The 20,950-nt window shown below is 33.6% G+C and overlaps 1 protein-coding gene across 1 annotated transcript in view; it reads left to right on the top strand.

Moving 5' to 3' along the window:
* The first annotated feature begins 14,802 nt into the window (after positions 1-14,802).
* Positions 14,803-20,950, top strand: part of LOC118188766 (uncharacterized) — a 34,810-nt gene continuing 28,662 nt past the window's right edge. The window contains exon 1 of the mRNA XM_085814111.1: positions 14,803-14,939. Within this exon, the coding sequence (XP_085670237.1) occupies positions 14,900-14,939 (40 nt within the window). The 5' untranslated portion in view covers positions 14,803-14,899. The remainder of the gene's footprint in view (positions 14,940-20,950) is intronic.

A 20,950-nucleotide genomic window follows, 5' to 3' on the forward strand; every position in this document is an offset into this window, starting at 1 on the left:
ACATTTCATCATTCCCTAGCAATCGTATTGAGATCTTCTTTCTGTATATCCTAGATAGTAGCAGTGACGTTTATTTTCAGCTTACAGAGCTTCCTTTCCAAATATCCTGAAACACTATACGGGTCACTATACATATCAAGTTATCTTGAAAACGTAACTCGGTAAAAAAATTAATTATTTAATCCACCCAAACCTATCAAAATAAAACTATCAAATCACAGTCACACTATCGAAACAACAGTCAAGGAGTGACTCAGAATGTGACTGTGGTTAACATTTACTCACTGTAAATGATTTTATTACGTACATTTAGGCTTCAGAAGAATAGCTTCCTCCCGAAAATAAAATGCTTTATGAATCTCCATCACATATACCTCATATATGAATTAGATAATCAGCGTAAAATATATACGAAACCTTCTAAGTATTCTTAAAAGTGAGTTCGTTCCATTTTAAAATCGGCTTTAATTATAGCTTAAATCGAAGGTATATTATTATTACGTCAGGTTGTAGAAAGTAAGGCTCTAGAAAATGAAGCCTTGGTTAAAAGAAGTCTATACTAATGTTTCTAGCAAGTTAATACAAATTTTTACATATATAATTTATTAAAAAGTTACCTTTTGTTTTTGTTTTTTATGCTTATAATTCTCCTTAATGCACCCTTAAGCACCTTTCAACACTCTGAAACTATTGACTTTCATACCATTTAACATATTAATAGCATATCACTTAACATATTATAGGAACCGGGAGACTGCATTAAAAGTTAGATTTCCTTATTTGTCCAATTTCTTTAAATTTGACATCGCCAAAACATGAATATTTTCGTCCTTTAAAGCTTTTCTGTAATTAGAAGTATGTGGCTAAGACCAACGACTGCGAAAGTAAAAGCTAGGTAAGAAATTTTAAGCCGCGTTAGGGGTGGGAATACATACAGGGTGATTCTAAATTGCTTTTACAAATTAAGAGGGGTGATAGTACTCATCCAGAGGAGCAATAATTACCATAGAACATAAGGTCGCATTCCATCATGACAAGCAGAAAAGAGGAGTATTAGAATTCCAACCAGATCTAACAATAGTATTGGGAGAGCGAATGAACGAGACCAAAAATTGCACAATCAGTTTAGTGAAAAATTTTACTGAGAGTGCACAAAACGGATAAAACCGAAAACTTGGCTTTCGAATATTAATTCGAGCTCAGACTTTAATGGCAAACCCTCAAATGCACATCTTTGGTTCGCAAGGTCTCAACCTCGCAAACGATTGCAACAAGTTAATTATCTAATCAAGGGGTGAATATTATCAACTAACTCCAACCTTCGCTGTATGCCGACATTGCCGTGAAACTTTCATGCTGCATTTTGGATATTACAACTTCGTTTCACATAGAAGGGTGCTTCCAGTAAAATGAGCGCAGCACAGTATGTCCAGGACGAACAGGATAGAAGATGACGAAGGGAGCGGGAAAGTGATACTTTGAAAAAATATTAAGGTATCCAGCCATTAATTAGATAATTAACTTGTTGCAATCGTTTGCGAGGTTGAGACCTTGAGAACCAAAGATGTACATTTGAGTATTTGCCATCAAAGTCTGAGCACGAATTAATACTCGAACCCCAAGTTTTCGGTTTTATCCATTTTGTGCACTCTCTGTGAGTTTTTCACTAAACTGCTTGTGCAACGTTTGGTCTCTTTCATTTCGCTCTCCCTATACTGCTGTAAGTTCGGGTTGGAATACTAATATTCTTCTTTTCTGCCTCTCAGAGTGGAGTGCGACTCTATGTTCTACGGTAATTATTACTCATCTGGATGAGTACTATCACCTGTCTTAATTTATAAAGACAATTTAAAATCACCCTGTATATGTATGTCTGGTATTGGCGTTTGCAATAAAAAAGGCAGACGCACAGCCGATGTTATAGCAGTCCCATGTACAAATTTTCAACGTTCTACAGCTATTGAATTATGCGAAATACATACGGACGCACAGACGTCAAGAAAAAATATATTTTACAATCCATTCTGGGAGGAAAAAAACCATCCTTTATTCTGTGCGTGCGTATAAACATTATGCAAAACAAATTGTATAAATGGATTCGGGAACTGTCAAAATGGATATTTGGGGGGAAATATGATATCCGAAATTTTTTGCGATTACAATCCCTTCTTTACTTCCTACAAGGAAGTAAAAAACTCTTCATATTGAAGCTTCTACATGAGACGAAGAATTATCGCTAGAAACATGGAAGAGATCGAGGTTAATGGAATGTAAGCTCCACTGCATAAAAATGATCTTCAGGAGCTGAGTAATTTTATATAAACAAAGAAAAGCATATGTGTATTTCCTTAAATTAAATTTCTTGGAATTATAGTATTATATTTATCTCCTTGCAGATGTTATTATAAATCCAAAATATTAAGTCTACTTGTTTGGAAATGCATTCAAATACGTTTGTGCTAAATACTCTATGACATTTTAATGTTCTAGTATATACAAGTATGTCGAAAATAAGCAGTTACATTAATAAAAAGAAATTAGTTTTATTTTTAATGTAATCGGGAAAAATTTCGGGTATCTTATTTCAAGGACATTTTGACAGCTGTCGAATTCTTTTAAATGATATTTCTGCGGGATATCTTTACGTACGTACAGGATAAAGGACTATTTTTTTCTCAAAACGGATTGTAAAATGGATTTAAGATGTATTCAGAAGATATTTTTCGTGATGTCTTTACGTTGGTACGTACGCATAACTCAACGAGTAACCTCGGAGCGTTGAAATTTTATATATGAGACTGCTAGAACTAGTAGCTATGCATCTACCGTTTTGGTTGCAATGGGCAGTACCAAAAGTATATAATGGTATACTTCTGATACTCCATTACTCGGCTCAGTGAGCTCAGTTTTTTTATTCTTATTACATTGGTAAATTGTGCGTTTTTTGCTTTGAAAGCGACGGAATTATGTTTTTTTATAAATGTTTTATGCCTTTATTTAATTTGCATGCAGTAGCTGTAGAATCATCAACAGTTTAAAAGTTATTAAGTGCTACTAAGCCTAACGAAACCTATAACTGTTTACATTTGAAACTGTTATTAGAACAGTAAATTAAGTCAGTTTCTGCACCAACTACAGTGTCTTTTTGCAAAGTGGGACTAAAAGTAAACTTTCCGTTTTCTGCACCAAAAAATCAGTCTTCCTGCCCAACGGTGCCATTGCTTGTTTTGCGTAGAAACTCTAATCTCAGTTGTAAATTTCTTAAAACTACTTTTAACTATATTTGGTGATTTAGGCGTTTCTGTATTTTACAATTTTTAATGAAGATGTTTTGACGTTTTATGTATTTTTGCCTTGCCGCAAAATGAGAACAGAATTAATTGAATGAGAAATATATCTCTAATGAAATTCGAGGAAACAAGTTTAAATGAAACGCAGCAAAAGATGTGTATGATTTAATACGGCGTATAAAGAAATCATGTGGCGTCCACATTAGATTTTGTGTGTGTGTGTGCCGCGTCAGCTAAATTTTACCGTCTTCTGAACTGATCTTATTTATTCATACAAATTCAGTAAAATGAATAAAAATTAATTTACAGGGTGAAAATTAAAAGTAACTCATCGGAAGTATAATTACATAAGTCTATAAACTGCATTTACTTGTATATTAGGAAAGGTTAAACGACTACCATCAGGAAACACCGCAATATTTGTCCACCATCATCTCGAAAGTCTGAATAAACCAGAAAACGTTTTATGGCTTATGTCTGAAGCGCGCAGATATATTGCATATTTTATGCTCCGGTGCGTAATGTTATGGCACATTTTATGTACATATGCAATCCTTTTTGCGCTTTTTCTTCTCGAATCCGTCGTCGTTCTCGAAGAGACACGTAGAAACGTTGTTGCTAATAAACAAGGCACGCATTATTTCTTTCATATTTTCTATGTTACTTTACAACATCTGCCATTTCCTGGCTTCCATTAAAGATGACGACCGATTAAAGAACGAAGGAGTAAGAGTATGCGGCATGAAAGAATGCGTTTTATAAATAAATAGCATTACTGACGAATGCGTATACAAGGCGTCAAGGAAAATTATGTATCAAAACAATACCTTAACAGATATTACGTTTTTCCTCTCTGTATATATCCTGGAATTTAGGTAATACGTTGATGACGTTAGAAGAAAAATTAAAACGAGTTTTGAAGTTGAAACGAGTTTTCACCTGTTGTATTATTATTTGGCAGAGTGTTTTAAATGATGAAAATTTTTATAAAACTTTAATGGTTAACAAATAATGGACTTTAACTTTTAATGCGGTCTCCCGCTTCCTTTACTTATATTTGGGAAAGTTTTAAACTCGTTGTGAAAAAAATAAAGTTATAAGAAATATGACTAACGTACGACAAAAATTCATTGGCATATTTCATTTCAAAATTTGCAATTTTCGATGTCATTTTCAACTTGATTCGAGGGATCGGTTTATTAAGTTTGAATAATTCGAGGAAATAAGTTTAAATGAATTTCAGCAAAAAATGCGCAAAAACTGATAGGCCGTGCAAGGAAATCTTGTGATATCCACATAATTGTTTTATGCTGCGTATGAATTAGAAAAAGATATTATTTCTTGTAAACTTCTATAAACTTTTTAAATCAGGAGATAAGTGGAAGACTGCAGTTTTTTTCCAAGTTTTAAATTGGATATTAATTGCAAACTCTTTCAATATATGACATTCTATTCTGGTACATGAAATAGAGGGTGTTTACACATTTTTGTAACGATTTTGATTTTATCCCTGAATTTAAATATATATTTTAAAATACAAGCGTGACTGGCATCAATTTGGAATAAGGTTTAATTATCGTCTGCAGCGTTAAAAATGTTTCCTTTAAAATGTCGCTGAAAAATAAAGAATGCATCGAAGGCTATATTTTTGCGCTGTCCGAAGAGAAATACTTATATTCAATTATAAAGAAAAGATGTGAAAAACATGGTTTTAATATTTCTACACGTAAAATAAATGGCATAATTAATGTGATAGGAAACAACCGTCAACATTTATATCTGACAGAGAAAAAGGCAAAAAATGCATGCCCAACAAATGTACGTAAAGCTCTAATTTGCTCTAACTCTAAATTTGCCTCTCATGTTTTAAAGGAAAATCCAGCCGTTCAAAGAGCTATAACAAAATCTTCTGCAACTTCGTTACAAAACTGTGTGAACACCCTCTGTTTACCACTTAAAATTTTAGTTTGTGTATAGTTTTCTGCAAGATGGAGATGGGATTTAAAGAAGAAGAACGAAGTTTTGTGATTGAATTTACAACGCATACGGAAGTTAAGCTGAAGATTTTATGAAGAACTTTCCAAATATTCGTAAATATATTTATAGGAACTGTGAACAAAATTATAAAATCATCTAAGCTAATAAAGAAAAAAAAAAAAAAAACATTACGTTCATCGCCGGTTACAGCCGAAAACATCGCGGATGAAAACGTCGCGGAGAAAACAACGTAAGGCGAAAACGTCGTGCTACAAAACATCGTGGGAGAAAACATCGCAAAGACAAAAACATCGCAATTCTACAACATCGTAGTACAAAACATCGTCGTCGAAAATAAAGCAGTTCAAAAACTTCGCAGTTTAAAAACATCGTCGTCGAAAATATCGTGGTAAAAAATGAAGTATCTACAAATCATCGCATGACGATAACATCGCGGACATGCTTTTTTCAGGCTTTAATAACTGTAAATGGATATTCCCTTAATGATTTGTGAGCGCAAGATGGAAAGAAGGATAATTTTTACTTTATCTTTTTTATTAACTAGTAAATTTTTGATGAGAAAATAAGAAGGAAATTTAAACTTAGAAAATTAATACAACTTATAGCACTTAATAAAATGTTAAACCGACATACTTAACTAACAAAGGCCATTAATAAATCATTTTTATAAAGTTTTTACTGGTATTTTTTCATGAAAAGTATAATCTATAAGTTGCATTTAATTGCCACAATTTTGGCCACCACTGTATTTTTAAAGCAGGAGAGATGAAAAACGAGCAACGCTACTCGCCGGAAATCGAACCACGGACCTCTGGAATGTGCGCCCAGCATGCTGACCACTGCACCACGAAGGCACGTTAAGAAGGCAGGAGAAATACCTTATAAACATACCTTGAACTAAGAAAATTTAACTTCAGAAACATATGCTTTACAAGACACTTTCAACAATAAAATGACAGTCATTTGGAGAACCTAATCCATAAATCAATTGAAATCGAAAATGATTGTTAATGTAATAGAAATTAACCATTAATTCAATCATTTAATGAAGAGAAACTCATTTGATAAATCATTTTTCATTGAAAGTGAATTATGAAAGCCAGATAAATTAATCAATAAATTATTCTAAATAGTTAAAAACGGGGAAAATAATATCCTCAGACGAAAGGTAAAATGAACTTTTGTAAATCTTATTTTTAGTAAATTAGCTTATAGATTTCCTCACTTTGATTCTGTTAAATTAAATGTCAAAGAACCTAGTGAGCTCTTAAGCGAATTATTGATAAACGCGCGCTACTCAGGATTCCTAGCTCTCTTTCACGAAGTAATTTGAAATTTCCTTTAATACTATTTCTTACTTATTTGCATTCAACGCGATTCTAAAAATTCATTCTGGTAGAGAGTTGTAAGTTGAAACGAGGGAAGATAGGAAAGCACAATTAAATTAAAATAATTGTTATAAAAATTAAATATACCTTACAAGCTTTAAAAACAATGAGCGTTTGGAATAACTATGTTATTACTAAGTGATAAATTTTTATCAATATTATATGAGATTTTGATATAACTCATATAGCTTGTATGCATCTCTTAACCAGCTGTTTTGTGCTGTGCAATGAGTTTCAGAAACTTGACTTTCAACTTTTACTGTTCAGCTTGCTCATAATATATATAATGAATAGCTTATGAATATCTATATGATAAATATGTACCTTGCCTGAGCTATCCAGCTTTCCCGTACATTCAGCCAAAACTATGCATCCAATTTGGCAATGAAAGTTTGAATTTGGAACTTCAATGATTACAGTTTCATCCAACTCACTTTCATTGTATAAGAAGGATAACTTTCGAAACTCAATATGTTAACAAGTCATTTAGACACTTTTGTCCAAATATATTCCTAAATAGGTATTGATCTCCTAAATTTCTTTCAGCAAAAGACTAGATGCCATTTTAGGTCATTAAATATAATATGTTTAACAATGCTTCTCTTTTTGAAGACAAAGGAAGTGCGTCAATAATCGTCTATTAATTAGCATTTGTCTAAGATAAATAATTAAATAGCAATTTATTTGTTAAGAAACTTCTCTTCTGTCAAAAGATTGCCTTATATTAATGAGGCAGTCAAAGCTTAATTATATGCCCGACATCTTCAGCAAAATGTGAGAATAGGTAACATCTTTCATTATAATAATTAGTATGAACGTAATAAAATTAGTCTCGAAATGTATTTTTTTCTCATTTAATTACTTTAGCTTTTATTAGTGAAAGAATACCTTTACGTCGGAAGATTCAATTTCATTTATTCTTTTTTTGAAGATGATTCAAGAGACACATCGGCCTTGTCGAACAGACACAAGAAGCAACGCCAGAATTGCGACTGTCATAACTTTTATAAATAACTGTCTCCTGCATTGTTGCACTGGAAGGCATTGACAGAATTGATGTCTACTTAATTAAACTATGAATTCACCAAATTAGATGATTCAAGTAGTTTATCTTTTGCTAATGATTCTTATTTCACCGCCACTGCAACTAACGAGAATTATTCATTAATTTCAATCCGTTTGAGAAGTTCATTAGTTCCGACTGGGTAGATATAGAAAATATTTATATTCCAAATGACACATTTTGGAAACACATCTTTACTGCATTTTATTCAGATTAAAAGTCTGCCCAAAATTCTTTTCTAATATGTGTGATTTTTATTTTGAGTCCGAGTTTACAGATTGACTTAATTCATTTTGAAACTGACGTGTTTAAACCGTGAAATTTATAGTTTATAAAACTGAAATTTACTGAAGTGTTTTCATTTAATTCTCAAGAAGCAGAAGAGAAAGATTACACTTGATATATTATACTATATATTTCAGATTTTTGGAGGGATATTAGGCAATTCGTGTCAACTATAATATGAATGTTATTTCTAGTTCATCACGTTAAATCATACCCAGTAATATAATTGAAAATTATCTTATTTAATGAATACATAAATAAGTTCATTACTTTTGCTTTTTATTCTTGTTGTTACCCATTCTTTACCTAACATGACATTTTGCATTTTTATAAAATACTTTGAAAACGTAGCAACAAAAACCGCTCTGATTTGTATAATAGTTGTATGGCTGAGCTGGATTCAAATCCAAAGGGAGAGTTCTGTGTTTGTAAGTATATAGTGCCAAGCCACATGGAAGCACTTAAAATACTTGCAAGCCAAAATTCCTTTCTTGGTGGTAGATAAAAGAAGGGTGGTTGATAAAATGGGATCTCGTATCCTTCTCATTGGTATTCTCAATGAAACTGGCACGGACCTTCTCAATTTTCGAGGGTGTAAAATCGGACACCTTCCGTGGTGGATATTGGCAACATTCTCAACGATGAGATGGCTAAAGAAACATTTCGCAGTTCTGGATTTCTATAAAAATCTTGTACAGCTCTTCACTTTATCACAGAATACAATCAAAACGTACATTTCAAACTACTAAGAACGTTAAACACAACGCAGTGCAAAGCGCATCTAAAAAGCGAAACTGAGACTGGTATCTCAGTACTCCTAATTCAGCTTTGAACTAACGACTGAGAGAAGATGCTCTTTCCGGTTTTGTATAGTTTTCACCCGGCCGCAGAGAAATCTCTAGTATTTCTCGAAATTACTGAAAGGCTTATGAGGGCCGAATACGTTACAGTGACTTACAGCATCAGTTACAGTTATTTAATTAAAATACCCATTAGAGTTATAGAGGGACAGGAACAAAATGTTGCCAAGTAGTCGCTAAGTTTGGCGACTTTTGGCAATTTCTCGCCGAATTTGAAGACAAAAATTAGTCGCCAAAACCAGCGCCAGCTTGACGATACCTCGCCAATTTAGACAGATATCCATTTACTCAATGTTAAATAGACTTACCACTGTAATCTTATTTTCCGCATCTTTAGATTTTCATCTTACATTATACAAAAATGCTGCGATTTGACATACAGTTTCGTTTAAAATTTTACGCCTTTACTTTAGGCGTATGTAAAAGTTATTTACATACGCCTAAAGTTCGTAACAATGCTATTTCCAACGAAAGCATTAAATTGCAAGTGCCCGTCCAGTTGAAATAACAACAACGTATAGCTTCAAAAATTTCTAGAATTTGTCTTGTCTTATAAAACTAATTTATAGTTTGATAATTCATATTGCATTTTCGTTAAAGCAGTTGTAGAGACATTAGGAATTTTTTGGAAGCAAGGAAGAGCAAAAATTAGCAATCTCCTTCACCGGGAATTGAACCACGGACTCTTGGAATACCGGCCCAGTGTGCAGACAACCACACCACGAAGACATGCTAGGAAAGTGGGAGAATTACATTATACAGTCACTTCTGTTAGTTAGGCATTTTTATCAAAATTCACAAAGCATCAAGCATTAATAAAGAGGCAAATACTTAAAAAAGCTAACAAAATATTTCTGCGTTATTACGATACGTTTACAGGGAGATGTTACACGGAGAAGATAAGTTCTCTGAACTACTCTGGTTTCAATGCGAATTTCAACCTAATAAATTAATAAAAAACGCAAGCCTGAAAAATATGTGGGATTTTCTAAGGTAAACGTAATATAATGCAGGTTAAAAAATTTTACAAGTACTTCATAAATTCCTTTTACTTCTGGTTTTGGAAACGAATGGCAATTTAATGATATCCCGTGGGTAATATCAGGCATACTTTAAAATACTTAAATTATCCAAGCTTTTGTATATTCGAACGATTTTATGGGAGATGAAAAATTTTAAGAATTTCTTACAGCTAATTCAGAAAATCATGACGCATGTAAATAAAAAATTATGACAAAAAATCGGCTTTTCAGCGATACTTTGAAATTTGAATTACTTGTGGCACTTATGATCTGGAAAAAATATATAAGGGCACTGGAATAGCTTTAAATTCCGGGATATGTGAGATAAGTAGGCCAACAATCTCAAGTATCAAATTTTGTTTTAAATGTAAAACGCAGACAGAATTATTTATGAAAAATGATATTAAATTTTATGTAAAAATAAAGGAATAGAGATATAATTTCTATGACTTAAAATTATATTAAAAATAGTTAATAGGAATTTCATTTAATTTAATTGTTAAAATCTTAAATCATGGGATTAATCAGCAATGTTTGTTTTTCTTTTTGCTTTAAAAGACATAAAGATATGCGAGAAAACCTCGTTGAAAAGATTACTAATAAGCGCTGCACTTTTGTTAGCCCCATATTTGTTTTACCTTTCTATGGTCTACATCTCGATGTGGACTGAATTAATTAAGGTAAAACAAATAAATGCTATCTAGGTTTCTCTAATAAAATTCTGTCCAAAATAACCTCGGGAATTGAACCTCAGGGTATCAGAGCCATCTTTCTCAGCCACTAAAGGTTTTCTGAAAATTATCAGATAAATTGCGAATAAAAGCCCTTGCGTTCAAAGAAACAGCATTCTAAAAGATCCATTCCAAGTCTGGTTTACCAGTACGAGGTGAATTTCGCTAACCAACGCATCTTCCAAGATGGATTATAATATGAGATTTACCTCGCAAACAACATGATTAAAAGCTACTTCGACGGTCAAGATTGCTGATTCAGTAGCTTTGAGTTATAGCATTTCAGAATATTAGTTTTGACTTTGTTTTCATTTTTATGAAACATTTAATTCGAATTTGATTTTGAGTTTTCAATCTATACATCGTCTGTGTCTGAATTCCGACTAACTAAGATGACGTACACCATCTACAGGAAAATGTTTTTAATACCTTTCCTAAAATTGAATCCGGAATTAAACTAAGAAATATACCAAATTAAAATCTGATTTTAACAATTAAAATATAATAAATAGACATTTCTTGTCATAAATATTCATTCAATAGTGAGCACTCAGTACATAGCACACAAAAACAAGTAGAAGAAAAAATTGAATTTCTTAAAAATAATAAATAATCAAGACTCAACACCCGTAGATATATGCAATCTTGTGTGATCACTTAATTCTTTTTTTTTCAATATTTCAATATTTTCAAGATATAAATTATTTTCTTCCTTTAAATAGAGCTTAAAAAATTGTAACCCTTTCGGTGTATGAGTAATATGCGCAGAGTTACATGGTACAGCACTTTGCATCATAAAATTTATCACATTTCAACTGGAAAGTTAATAGAACTATTGAGACATTCTTCCTCAGAGAATGAAAACGTTAAGAGATAGAAAATATCAAGATATTTTGCATTGCTTACGATTGTGCTTTGCCTTGTATTTTAAGCGGTTCTTAATAAATTTTATTCTTCGACAGAGTATACATGGTTTTTAGATATTATTGATTGTGCTTTCTGTACCTTTAAGAAACAACAGAAAAAAGACTGACGAAGATATTCGTTAGCCTTAAATACTTTCCGCTATCATTCTTCATTGCTTATTATAAATATAAATAGAAGTGAGAAAATGCATTTCTTATTGTATTGTTTAGTTATCAGAATATAGATCTTCATTAGCTGGCAATGCACTTATTCAGATTGTAATACAGATGAATACAGTTTTAAAAAGAAATATATTTTATTGTTCAAAACAGGAAGATCTAATTTATCTTAATTAAATGTGCGGAATACTTTTTATGTTACAGTTTTTATGTTATCCTCCACCTACAATGGATTCCAAATCTTGTTCTTATCGACAGAAATGAATTAGCTGATGAGTTAGCTAAGAAGGGAATAATCCTCCTGCAAGCACACGCTCTAACCTCCCCAACATCGACCAAATGCACCATTGAAACCTCAGTAGAAAGGAACATCAAGAACTCAAGAGAAGATCTTATTTTCAAAAGGCCCCATTCCAAGAACTCCATCCAGAGCAGTCACGATGGTGGAATTCAGGGTCCGGCACGACCTCTTTAGTCTAACATACAGCGACACATGCCTAATCCGTCAGGATGGAAAAATGGATGGAGAGTATCTGCGAAACTGCAGTGAGCTTGCCAACATACCGAGTTCGCAACGTACCGTCACGTCCAGCCTATACTAGAAAGCTTGTTGCCAAGTGGGAGGACTGCCCAGGGCTGGCATTGGCTAAAATAAAGTAGCTTTTTATGTTACTTTTCTTTGGTTAATTCACGATAATTTTTAGCTTGCAGTGGCGGGTAGACATTAAAGAGTGCGGAGAGTATAGTGGCAAAAAAAATTAATAAATAGGACGCATAATACACGACGAAAGGAATAAAAAATAGGCTTTATCGACAGAATGGCTTTAGTACAAAACACCGTCTGTTTAAGACAGAAAACAACAGATCAAAGAGCCTTGGTAAGGGATATGACATCCTCCAACCGCAGTGGTTGTGTTGCACCGTCTGCCGATACTCAACATCATATTATCTAACAGTTCTGGGGGTAATAGTTCCTATTCTTCAAAAAGCATTTGCTTCAGTTGCTTGATGTTCTCCGGCGGACAAGATCGTGCCGTTATGCATCTCCTTAAACTATTCCACACGCGGTCAACGGGATTTAAATCAGAGAATCACGTTGGCCAATCCATGAACTGGATATCATCACTTTCCAGAAGCTTCTCAACAGAATGAGTCCTGTATAGCCGTGCATTGTCATCCATAAAAAACAAAGTCCGGTCAAATGGCAGCTCAGAAAAGATGGACGTGGGGGAGGATAACTTCATTATAGTAACGATCTGATGTTTTGTTGTAGCAAAATGTTTTGTACACTCTCAATTGAAAGTGAGTGTACTGCACGTACAGTCTCACTTTCAATTGCAGAAAGAATGCCTGGAAATGCGCCTTCCAGTCTTCATTTTTTCTTGCACTGCTAGAACTTACTCCTGTTTGCGTGCTCTAGCGTACACTTTGATGCCATTTTGCTGATATTTGTATATGCATCACTTTTCCGCTGAGTTGGTGTGTCATTGAAATAATCGCAAAAGCAATCTTCAATAATTTCATGGTTGCATGTTGAAAAATGAATTTATTTCTTAAGTTTTGTACACTAGTGTACATCCATTCCATTCAGAATTGGAAATAAAATTCGAAAAAGATAAGGCAAATTAACAACTCTGTGAAACCAGCAAGAGAAAATGATAAGCGAAAACGCGAGAGCTGAATATGTGTCCTATAAATGAAGAGAGGAATTCGGCGATATTCATTTAATTCAATATTTAATTACTTAATAGCTTTCCTCCCGAAACTGTTTCCTGCTGTCATCTGTAATTAATCAAACCTCTACGCAATTAATAAAATTTACGACGACATTTATATTAGAGCAACATTACGTTTAATTAAATGACTTCTATTCTCATCAGTAATAGGATTTAGGAAAAAAAAATAATATTTCGGAAACACTGTGTAGAATATACGGAGTGGTTGTTGCCTCCTGTAATGGAATAAAACAAACTGGATTAAATTATGGTTATAGCAGTCCTTCTTTAAAAGCATTTTTATTGTTATCCGTTTAAACCTGGAATTTTAATTTAGGTTTAAACCGAACTGTATTAATGACAGCTGATTACATCAGAGAATTGAAGCTCGATGACTGCCAGCTTAAAACAGTTCATCCTGTATATTCTGGCTTATAAAACGCACTTTTAATACAAAAAATAAATAATATTAATAAATAAACTTAAATAACATTAATAAATGTTTTTCCACAAAGCCATCCCTACACTTCCGGAGATAGCCATCGTGTGCTTTGTTATATCCAAAGAACGTAACTTAACCTTCAAAGAAAACACTTACGAGTTTTGGGATTACCCCTATTGTAAATAGCTAATTTATTCCTATCAACATATTTTAAAGCTGTGGAATTTTGTGATCGAGAATTAAAAACTCGTTTCCATTAAAAAATTATTCATTTCAAGAAGTCATTAAGTTATCTTAATTTAAAAGACATGTAACTTAGTCTACAATGTTCGATAAATACATAGTTAAGCATTTAGGTAAAAACCATTATGTAATGTGTGAAAGATCTTTACGTATATAGTTGAGTCATTTATTGGTTATTGACAAGTGCTTTACAAAACTTAAAGAAATGTTTCCACATCTTGTCAATCCTTATTCAATCAAGAAATGGTTATGTTACAATATTCTTATTTTTTATTAGTCTTGGAGTATACAAGACATACATTTTGTGTGAAATTTAAATCTCATTGTCTTTCTTCAGTATAAAATGCGAAGTAATGCTTTTTTGACTGTAGTTTTTCTTTAAACACAATGAAATAAATACATAAACAAATCAATTAAGGTATTCTTATTTGCTTATAGGTAACATCTCCAGGATTTGAATAGCCTAATAACCCAATTATCCAAATATTTCTAATATTCAAATGGACTGTTATCATAATTATTTTGGATAACGGGAGTTTTAATGCATTTTTTTGAATCAAATTTCTTTAATAGTCTTGATACATTCATTTAAAGTAACATAATGTATATGAACTTCAATAAAATAATCTCATTTACGTAATGAGTGTTTTCCGCTTTTCCCGGAAGCCATTAAAGCGATAAAACAACTTCCTTTAAGTCTAATGAAGAGTTAGTCCATTTTAAAACATCGATTTCGAGTTCACTCTGAATATAAGTGCGACATTGGTTTTGTTGAAAATGAGGATTTTATGTTTTGCGTTATTCCTCGGCATAACGGGTAAGAAGCGTTTATTGTTTATTATTTGTTTAAGTTTAATTCTCAGTTATGGACTCATAATGCATTGGTATTTGTACAGCTATTTTATTTTAGCAGTTGCGTGAGTTAACTTTCTGAATTTCCGTAATAAAATTTCCGTAATTCACTTTCTGAAGGAGCTAGTTTTCAAGAGTTTTCCAGCAATTTCCCAAGGAGTTACACAGATTTCTTGGAATGGTTATACGAATTCCGAAACCACCCTCGTATGCACAGTTTTAGAACTTGGATGCATAAAACTCCACAGGGTATGATTATACGATATTCGTATATACGAAGATATAGCACATAATACATAAAAACTAGATTTGCAAGAACAATTTTATCATTTTTCATCTCTATACAATTTAGGTGCATACATAGTATAAAAAGATCATGAGTTATTTTAGCAACAGGATACATACTCAATTCAAATTTTGTGAAGATAAAGAAGAAAGACGAAGAAATGTAATATAAAATTTTAGATTTTTGCCGTCGTTTCGAGCTTGTCTTGAGAGATAGGTTTAAAAGTAAATTGAGATAACTGAAGGTTGTGTTTTCATCCTCTAATACCATCAAGTCATTTAATGATATTCTCTTATGATTTACAGGTCCGTAACTTTATTCAATTCATAATTACATATGATAGGTTCGAAGAAAGAAATTTAACTCAAGTAAATGTAATGTTTTTAAATACTGAAAACAGAATACTATTAATATTGTGCAATCCTTTTATTTTAGAATCATAATCTGATAATTACACAAAAAAATTCATTAAATTAGAAGTAGTTTTTATAAATTTTTACAAATAATATTACGAGTTGGTTGCATGCCTATACTGATGCCTACTAGTGTTTCCTAAGCACGAATTCTATACAATTCCATGAATAAGATCTCTTTTATGAAAATATTTATGTCAGTCAACACTTTTTATTAAATTTTACACTGTACTGCCCGTGACTTAATCCATTAACTTCAAGAACTCTTTTTTTCTTTAAATCAATATTTCCATTTTAGTTACATACAAATATAGACACTTAGCTCTTCAATCTGTGTCTGATTCCTAAACATGATATCAAAAAATAAACAAAAAAATGATTGATCGATTTTTGATCGTATTGGAGTTAAAGGCTTTTTGTATAAACTTACGCGTTTAGTAAATATAACTTAGGATCGTTAATTAAAGACAGATTTCGAAATTTCTTCAAAATTGCATTTTTCAATTTAAACATGCCGTAACATGAATATTGTCTTTACTTAATTACTTTTGTAATTGGAATCATGTGCCGCTAGAGTAATCGCCGTTTCTAGTGTAAATTTCGAATAGTATGCATTGCTATACGAGGTGGAGCTAGCCAAGATTCATTATATCTGTAGGACTGCTGACGGAAATTGTTCAACTGCTAAAAACATGTACAAAGAAGGATTCCAGAATAGACAGCTGACAAATCATAAAACATTCTAGAGTATTAACGGGCAGCTTTGCGACAGTGGATCGTCACCATGCTTGCAGGCATGATGTAAACTGGGAAAGGTATCGCAAACATCCTGCAGTAGAAGAAACTCTAGCGCGTACAATTGAGACTAAGCCTGTCACAAATGCGAGAGTTGCTAGATTTGCAGAGAATGTGAGTCAACCAGCTGGAGGAATTTAAATGTGAAAGAAATGCATTCATATCATTTGTAGAGGATGCAAATGTTAGAGCCGCGGGTGATCATCCTGTGCGAGTTAAATGGTATACAGGCTGAAGAAAATCTTGACTTTTCTCACTGTTATTTAGTTATAAAACTATGTTTGTATACAGGCTTTTTTATAGGATCTCGAAACGATATCATTTAAAAAATTTTAATCGGCACCAGTTTTTTTTTTTATGTAACAAAATTTTCACACCTCCTTGTTCATTCTGTTGGGCACCGTTATACGAGACACACCCAGGTTTTAGATGCGAAAGTTTTAAAAAAGGGCGATTCATACATAGGGAAATACAAGAATTAAAATGGACAGATAAAGAAACCGACATATTAAGGATTCAGCAGATAGTTGTTATGTAGTTGCTCAAAAGGGTGTGATCATGGATTAGGCAGCTAATGACTGCGTAAGATTTGCAGCGGTGGTGCATGAACTGGCTAACTTAGAAAAGATATTAGGCATTTTACGCACATTTCAGAAGCTATTGATCAACTGGCCACTAGATATACGTCAGATTCCATGCTATTTTAGTAACGTGCCCTTAGAGGGAGAAATACTTTCGCATCGAATCTATTAATCGGGATTCGATGCGAAATATAAAAAGATCATGAGTTATTGTATACCGCTAGCCTGTATACTAGCGGTATACAGGATTCAGCCTGTATACCACTAGTATACAGGCTGAAGAAAATCTTGACTTTTCTCACTGTTATTTAGTTATAAAACTATGTTTGCAAGTTCAGTTATGTTTGACATCCACAATGCTCACCTTGCAGTGCAAGATAATCCACATAGAAAGAGATCTCATGCCTACCAATAAATATTCTCCATGCTGTTTAAGATGCTATTTTAGTAGTCCTAGACTTGTATAGTAGTAGTTAGGCTGGTATTTTAGTAGTTTAGGCTGGTATTTTAACACATCCTGCTTAATCCTTTGGAATTCACCACATATGGATTCTTTCTCCAAGATAACTTTCTAAAACTTCCATGTTCTTCAGTCTTTTACAGGGAATTTGTTCTAATACGATAAAATATCAGCTCCCTTCAGAACCTACTTGCGCCCTACATAAGCAAGTTTAAAATAGTCCTTGTGGTCCATTTCTATTTGTTTACTTAATTATGGGAAAGCACTCACGGGCTATCTGCCTAAAGAGAGGGACGCCTTTCTGAAGGACTTCCTAAGACTCTTATACACGTTATACATGGGAGAAAGCCAAGAAAACGCCCATGGAGTCAGCGCGCTCGTCGGGATTCGAGACCCGGGCAGAGCTACCAATGTTAATGGCTCGGCCACTGGTGGCCCCCTTATGGTCCTATATTATTAAGTTAATTACTTACGTCCTACATTAGATCGGTAGGGGCGGATCATTTCAACACACCTGTCACCTGTTACCTGCCATCCCGATTAATAGATTCGATGCGAAAGTATTTCTCCCTCTAAGGGCACGTTACTAAAATAGCATGGAATCTGACGTATATCTAGTGGCCAGTTGATCAATAGCTTCTGAAATGTGCGTAAAATGCCTAATATCTTTTCTAAGTTAGCCAGTTCATGCACCACCGCTGCAAATCTTACGCAGTCATTAGCTGCCTAATCCATGATCACACCCTTTTGAGCAACTACATAACAACTATCTGCTGAATCCTTAATATGTCGGTTTCTTTATCTGTCCATTTTAATTCTTGTATTTCCCTATGTATGAATCGCCCTTTTTTAAAACTTTCGCATCTAAAACCTGGGTGTGTCTCGTATAACGGTGCCCAACAGAATGAACAAGGAGGTGTGAAAATTTTGTTACATAAAAAAAACTGGTGCCGATTAAAATTTTTTAAATGATATCGTTTCGAGATCCTATAAAAAAGGCTTTTTCTTGACTGTGTACTAAGTCATCTCTAACTTCAATAGAGAACCACAAAAGAATCATCCTGCTAAAAGACTGTCTACAATAAAGATGGAATGATATAATGCATTTGGGCTTTAATGCACCTTAGGTTATTGTTTCTTTTAGGAGGTACACAGATGAAGTCCAGATAATGGATGGTAATTTTTACAATGATGATGAGTTGATTTCAATAACTTTATGCAATGTTTTTCCCTATTAAATTCTAATGCAGCAGGCTAATAAAACCAGTCCGTCAACCAAATAATCCTTTATGTTATCAGGTTCAAAGTTTCTTCTACTTTCTTCGGAAACATACAATGACCTGACTAGAACAGAGAGCTTACTAAAGCTATGTTCACTAATTGTAGTAAGTGGACAGGATACAGACGAAGGGTATACAAAACCCTTTATTTTTTTCTTTATATACAATGACTTCCGTACTTCGGAATACAATGACCCTCCACTCGGGGTCTAACTTAAAAGATATCAAAATAAAACTAAACTCTAATTTAACTTTAGAATAAGATTGGCCTTATAATAACAGAAAGCGTATGTAGCACAGAGACTGTGAACACTACAATACGTTTAATTTATCAAGAGGATTAAAACCTCTGGCCTGGAAGGCAAAGTAGCAACTGCGTAACTTCTAAGGTAAGCGGCCTGCTTCGAACTCACGGCTTCCTCTCTTCTGCTTGGCAAAAAGGCCACACTTAAATACTTGGCGTTCGCCAGACAACTTTGCATAAACTCCTTCACGCTTATAATTCTGGCCGGAAGTAGAAAATAAGAAGTGATAGTAAAGATTTAAAATAAAATAAACGTTAGTAAAACTTAAGATCCTTACATACTTCCCGCCAGAGTTAATTAGTTTGAAACTGAGGTCTAAAACGACCTTGTTGAAAACTTTTAGCTCTAGAAACTAACGCGAGGCCAAACTTTTACAAACATAACTTAGCTAGAAACTAGAAAATTTTAAAAGAAAGAAATTTGTTACAATAGCAGCTCCCGGAATATACAACAATCTTTTTTCTTTTTCATCTGTACTGCATCAAAACAGGAGCTTTATTCAATTCTGGTTCCTTCCAGAGATCTGGAAGGAAAACTAGTTTAATGAAATGTTACAGAATGACATTGTAAATAACATATAGAATATACTTTTCTTAACATTCTTATTTCATTCATGACTATTTTAATTATCTCTCCCCGTGCTCTCTGACATGTGTTGTAAAAACACCAAACACGAATGTGTTTCTGTCTATGTGTTCAACACTTCCTCCTACAATCAAAACACTAACGTGTTAAAATTCAACATACGAGACCTCTTAACACACCCTAATTTCAACTCTAGACCCTGAGGTACTATTCTGAAAGAGGCTAACTCTAAAGTGTAGCGTCAGAGAGCCTAACTACATCATTCAACCTTTAACACATATTCAGCATGATTTAATCTTTACAGTCACACGAATAACAAAATTTTTTAACATTACTTTCACTTTTACCATATCACGGTATTTCTAAACATTCAAAATAACAGTTCACATGTATACAAGAACATATGAAGATGCCGTTAATTTTACACATTTGAAAACATACATTAGTAGTACATTGTTAACTTCTATTCTTTTCAAAGCAAGTGCCAATTCTTTCTACATTGAAATAATACTACATTTCAAAAAGTCTTTCAGACTAAAACTTCTTTCTTGTTAGAATGTTTTAAATAAAATTTATACAATTTAAGTCTTTATACAACGCTATTATACATCAACTTTAGTTTTACGCGCGAGTAATTGAAAAACATAATAAGAAAATCGGTCACAACTCATTTCTCGCCCTTTTGGCGATAAAGGTAGACCTCGCATGAGGTAAAACTTCTTCAAATCTGCCACTTGCAGTAAGAATGAAAGATTAACTTAAGTTTGTAAAGTAACACAAAATTTTACTTATCTTTGTAATATTCAGACATCCTTTTCTGGGCCCAGTCTTTAAAGGTGCTGCAGACCGTTGCTTGGTTGATCCTCCTTCTTGTACGGGCTCGCCCTTCAGTGCTTTCCTCTGGAAGCTTCCGTTTTTCACCACTACGGCCACCCTTGAACATCTTCCTTCTGTCCTCTGCTTGTGGTCTTGGCCGCTTGAAGGCAGCTGGTCTTGGTGGAACCGGGAAACTTCTGTCGTGATCCTGCTTGGACCTCGTTGTTGGCCGTTCAAATTTTTCTTGTACTTTTTCCTCCGCCGCTGATGGCCCTTCCGCAGTTCGGCGACTTTTGCTGCGGAGAGTTCTGTCGGATGAGTCAATCTTCCGTTTCACAGCCGGGTTATAGTTGCCGTCCTTTCTCCCGGTCTTTTCCACATACGTCGTCCTTCTCCCTTCTTCATTCTGGGGGTGTTCGTGAACTCTGTTTTTTGGACGGTGGAACGACTTCTTT

The sequence above is a fragment of the Stegodyphus dumicola genome, chromosome 3, assembly GCF_044657685.1.
Source record: "Stegodyphus dumicola isolate Sdum_Otavi_A_Nest chromosome 3, ASM4465768v1".
Lineage (NCBI taxonomy): Eukaryota > Metazoa > Arthropoda > Arachnida > Araneae > Eresidae > Stegodyphus > Stegodyphus dumicola.